The sequence below is a fragment of the Sinocyclocheilus rhinocerous genome, unplaced genomic scaffold (genome assembly GCF_001515625.1).
Source record: "Sinocyclocheilus rhinocerous isolate Xijiao unplaced genomic scaffold, SAMN03320098_v1.1 scaffold1534, whole genome shotgun sequence".
NCBI lineage: Eukaryota > Metazoa > Chordata > Actinopteri > Cypriniformes > Cyprinidae > Sinocyclocheilus > Sinocyclocheilus rhinocerous.
Genome location: NW_015638992.1, coordinates 174011 through 179245, shown reverse-complemented (window position 1 = coordinate 179245; position 5235 = coordinate 174011). Strand labels below are relative to the sequence as shown.

General features: G+C 36.9%; 2 protein-coding genes across 2 annotated transcripts in view; both read right to left on the bottom strand.

The window, feature by feature from the left end:
- LOC107750925 (cyclic AMP-responsive element-binding protein 3-like protein 3-A) overlaps positions 1-617 on the bottom strand; it is a 16271-nt gene extending 15654 nt beyond the window's left edge. The window contains exon 1 of the mRNA XM_016566504.1: positions 566-617. Coding sequence (XP_016421990.1) covers positions 566-617 — 52 coding nt within the window. The remainder of the gene's footprint in view (positions 1-565) is intronic.
- A 16-nt stretch (positions 618-633) lies between these two features.
- Positions 634-5235, bottom strand: part of LOC107750924 (cyclic AMP-responsive element-binding protein 3-like protein 3-A) — a 16054-nt gene continuing 11452 nt past the window's right edge. The window contains exons 3-5 of the mRNA XM_016566503.1: positions 4547-4829; positions 723-853; positions 634-651 (exon numbers count right to left, since the gene is read on the bottom strand). Coding sequence (XP_016421989.1) covers positions 634-651; positions 723-853; positions 4547-4829 — 432 coding nt within the window. The remainder of the gene's footprint in view (positions 652-722; positions 854-4546; positions 4830-5235) is intronic.

Here is a 5235-nt window from a genome sequence, read left to right as displayed (position 1 = left end):
GTGTTAAAATTTAATTTATTCCTGTGATCAAAGCTGAATTTTCAGCATCATTACTCCAGTCTTCAGTGTCACATGATCCTTCAGAAATCATTCTGATATATACTAATGTGCTGGTCAAGAAATATTTCTGATTATTATCAATGTTGAAAAGCTGCTTAATATTTCTGTGGAAACCGTGATACATATTTTGATAAATAGAAAGTTCAAAAGAACAGCAGAAACAGAAGTCTTTACATAGAAAGCATAAATATCTTTCCTGTCACTATTGCTGAATCATATTTTTTTTTGTGGCAACTGCTTGTTGCAATGCATTCCGGGAATGCCTTATTGAAGAATGCATGTGAAGCCCTTGATTTTAGCCAAAATCAAAATGTAGTACACTGTAAAATACTACTTTAGTCTTTAAAAATGTAATGTATAATTCAAAGTGTTACTTGCTTTTTCTTTGCAATTTATTTTGTCTAGGTATCTGACTAGTTTTTGGAAGAGAGCTTTTTCTTTTTCTCTGTCATGTATTTCATCCTGAGTTCTTCCACATCTCCTGTTTTCCCGTATGAAATCTGACATCTCCGCTGCTCTCTCTGTCTCTCCTCTATAGAGCCGGTTGTCATTAGCATCCGTGTGGATGTCACACTAGCTGTATGTTTCACACTGAATGTCACAGCAGAACAGTTGAGTCACATACACTACGTGATGTCTGTTTGTGTTCTCTCAGTACTCACAGCTTCTCCGATGTTGGAGAGCAGCAGGTCTTTCACGGTGAGCTGGTAAACGGTGGCTGGTTGAGTTCTCGGCACTGCTGATGTGCACTGAGAGTCTGTCAGACCTTCAGAGAACAGACAGGCCTCCCAATCTGCTGCGCACACAACACACACACACACACACACACACACACAGAATGCATTTACATCACACTATGTCTGAAGACCAACAGACAACATAGATCTTTCATTTTCTGAGTGGTTGTTAGTACACTGCTGAGTGGTGTTCTGGTGCTTTCTAAGGTGTTGCTAAGGTGTTCTTATCACATTTATACATGGTTGCTACTGTTCTTGGGTGTTGCTAGGTGCTTGCTAAGATGTTCTGATGGTTGTTATCACATTACTATTTGGCTGCTACTGCTCTAGGGTGCGTTTCCACAAAGCATCGTTAGCTAACTATGGTCGCAAGTTCCATTGAACTCTATTGGTAACGATGGAACATGTGACCATAGTTGCTTTTGGGAAACGCACCACTCGGTAGTTTCAGGGCATTGCTATGCAGTTGCTAAGGTGTTTTGGGTGTTTAGTAGCACAAGTTACAGCGCGAACATGAACGTCAGAAGGTATGTTGAAAGAAACAGCACAACTTACCGAAATGTATCACGTTTAATGTAGTCGATCAATCAGCGTTTCAACCAAAAGAAAGACGTCAATGAAACAGCTGGGGAACAATATGCCACTTAACGTTGCTTTCACCTCAGGAAAGTTATCACAGTTTGTTGGTTAGCTATAAAAACACTAGAAGGAGCTTATTTACTGTTAATTATAAATGCAGCCTATGTTTGATTAAATCTGTCATGAAGACAAGATTTTCTAAAAACTAGGCTAATTTATGTGCAATTGATTTGTATGTACAAACATTTTTGAGTGTGATTATTATGTATATTAAATAATAGTTTTGTTGTTAATTTGAACTAATTTTAAATAGTTTACAGCATTAGTTGGGAGAGATTCTTTTGGTATCAGCCAAATATCAGTATTGGCTGAGAAATCCAGTATCTGTGCATTCCTAGTTGATATTTGGTTGATAGGGTGTTTTGAGTGTTTTGAGGCATCTTGTTTGTAATGTGATTGTACAACAGAAAGACATTTGAAAACCACATTTGAATGCAGAAGATTGAACAGTGGGACATTTGCATCTTTTCTGATTGAATCTGAAATATGTAATTGGTTTTAAAATCACATTTTCAGCATTTGCAATTACTGAATTAGTGAGTTTCGTTGACCTCAGACCTGCATTAGTGGCAGAACCTCTGCTGCGGTGAAGCAGTAAGTAAAACTCAGATCAGTTATTACAGTCTGCTTCCTCTGGAAGATCACAGGCTTCTCCTGCCTGCCTTAGAATTATAAGTGTATTCATTTTGAACTCTGTTCAGGTTAGTGATTCTTCACTGCATTTACTCAGGCTTTGAACTCTGAAAGCTTTGAGAGTCTATTGTGTGTTCTGATGGTTTTGCAGACCCTACAGGTTTTTATGATTGAAAGAATAAGTGGAAATTCAGCCAATCCCCACATTATTTGAGATAGCTTGCAATTTTGCCTTATTTCGGAAATTTTGACGCAAGTCAATACCAGTTAATCAAGATCCATGAATCCCAGGTTAACCGAGATCAATAAAATGTTCGTATGTTTACCTGCAGGTGTATTACAGAAAATTACTTTGTGAAGTGAGCATCAGCATGGCCTACAGAGGTTAGTACACTTGAACAATATGTACCTGAAGAGAAAAAAACATTTTTTTTTTCTGTTTTCTTACCGAGTTGATTTCTTAGCATAAATTCTAGTGTATAGTTACCCTAATTAACCTATTTTAATACGTATTTACATAAAGATTGTTGATGGGTTTTTTTTGTTTAAAAAAAAAAATAAAAAATTCTGGGCTTCTGTGTGGCAGTGTTATTTTAGTATAATTTATATCATATTTTCTGATTTTATTTTCATTTGTTAAAATTTTAGTCATTTTGTTGTGTTGTTGTCATTTTATTCATTTTTCTTTTTTAACTATGTTCACATAGTTTTTATTCATTTTTATTTCAGTTACTTTAAAGTTAAGCTAAACAAAATTGAGAAGTGTTGCCTTTGAACTAGCTGGAATATAGTAAGTTTAAGTTTTTGTTTTTTTTCAGTTCAAGTTTCAAGTTACAAAGTGTTTTTTTTTTATGGTTAGTAACTGTTTGAAGAGTGAAATCTCACCCTGATCAATGGAGGTATCAGGCTCTGTGTTTGTGACAGGTGCGTCTTGCTGCTGAAGATGCTGAGGAAGAAGATGCGGATGCTGAGGGAGGAAGACAGTGTCAAAAAGCGGACTGGCGGGCGGCGGCGGGCTGTCCAGGTGGTCAGAGTGGGGGTCGTCGCTGATTCCGCTGTCAGAGGGTGAGAGGACCCAGAGAGGAGAGCAGGGCTGTGACACGCCATCTGACGCTTGCAACAGGGAGTCCAGGAAGTTATCAACAACACCTTCACCATGACACAGAATCTGCAGGAACACAAATAGAAAGTAATCACACAAACTGTAATGTGACTCATTCATAGATGATAAATGCACACAGCTGCGTCATAGCAGAAACACGCATACACAACCGTGATGCACAAACAAAAACACACACATGACAATATTTCAGATGAGTCATTGTATGCGTTGCCTTTTGTGTCTCTGAAGTAAATTATCTTATGTTACATTTACTTTAACATGGACTAAAATTGCTCCTAAGAACATTGTTTTATATCTAGATATATATTTACACAGTATACATAAAACAATGATCTCACACGTAGATGATAAATGCACACACCTGCCTCATAGCAGAAACACGCATACACAACCGTGATGCACAAACAAAAACACACACATGACAATATTTCAGATGAGTCATTGTATGCGTTGCCTTTTGTGTCTCTGAAGTAAATTATCTTATGTTACATTTTAACATGGACAATTATAAGTGTATTCATTTTGAACTCTGTTCAGGTTAGTGATTCTTCACTGCATTTACTCAGGCTTTGAACTCTGAAAGCTTTGAGAGTCTATTGTGTGTTCTGATGGTTTTGCAGACCCTACAGGTTTTTATGATTGAAAGAATAAGTGGAAATTCAGCCAATCCCCACATTATTTGAGATAGCTTGCAATTTTGCCTTATTTCGGAAATTTTGAAGCAAGTCAATACCAGTTAATCAAGATCCATGAATCCCAGGTTAACCGAGATCAATAAAATGTTCGTATGTTTACCTGCAGGTGTATTACAGAAAATTACTTTGTGAAGTGAGCATCAGCATGGCCTACAGAAGTTAGTACACTTGAACAATATGTACCTGAAGAGAAAAAAACTTTTTTTTTTTCTGTTTTCTTACCGAGTTGATTTCTTAGCATAAATTCTAGTGTATAGTTACCCTAATTAACCTATTTTAATACGTATTTACATAAAGATTGTTGATGGGTTTTTTTTGTTTAAAAAAAAAAATAAAAAATTCTGGGCTTCTGTGTGGCAGTGTTATTTTAGTATAATTTATATCATATTTTCTGATTTTATTTTCATTTGTTAAAATTTTAGTCATTTTGTTGTGTTGTTGTCATTTTATTCATTTTTCTTTTTTAACTATGTTCACATAGTTTTTATTCATTTTTATTTCAGTTACTTTAAAGTTAAGCTAAACAAAATTGAGAAGTGTTGCCTTTGAACTAGCTGGAATATAGTAAGTTTAAGTTTTTGTTTTTTTTCAGTTCAAGTTTCAAGTTACAAAGTGTTTTTTTTTTATGGTTAGTAACTGTTTGAAGAGTGAAATCTCACCCTGATCAATGGAGGTATCAGGCTCTGTGTTTGTGACAGGTGCGTCTTGCTGCTGAAGATGCTGAGGAAGAAGATGCGGATGCTGAGGGAGGAAGACAGTGTCAAAAAGCGGACTGGCGGGCGGCGGCGGGCTGTCCAGGTGGTCAGAGTGGGGGTCGTCGCTGATTCCGCTGTCAGAGGGTGAGAGGACCCAGAGAGGAGAGCAGGGCTGTGACACGCCATCTGACGCTTGCAACAGGGAGTCCAGGAAGTTATCAACAACACCTTCACCATGACACAGAATCTGCAGGAACACAAATAGAAAGTAATCACACAAACTGTAATGTGACTCATTCATAGATGATAAATGCACACAGCTGCGTCATAGCAGAAACACGCATACACAACCGTGATGCACAAACAAAAACACACACATGACAATATTTCAGATGAGTCATTGTATGCGTTGCCTTTTGTGTCTCTGAAGTAAATTATCTTATGTTACATTTACTTTAACATGGACTAAAATTGCTCCTAAGAACATTGTTTTATATCTAGATATATATTTACACAGTATACATAAAACAATGATCTCACACGTAGATGATAAATGCACACACCTGCCTCATAGCAGAAACACGCATACACAACCATGAGGCACAAACAAAAACACACACATGACAATATTTCAGATGAGTCATTGCTATGCA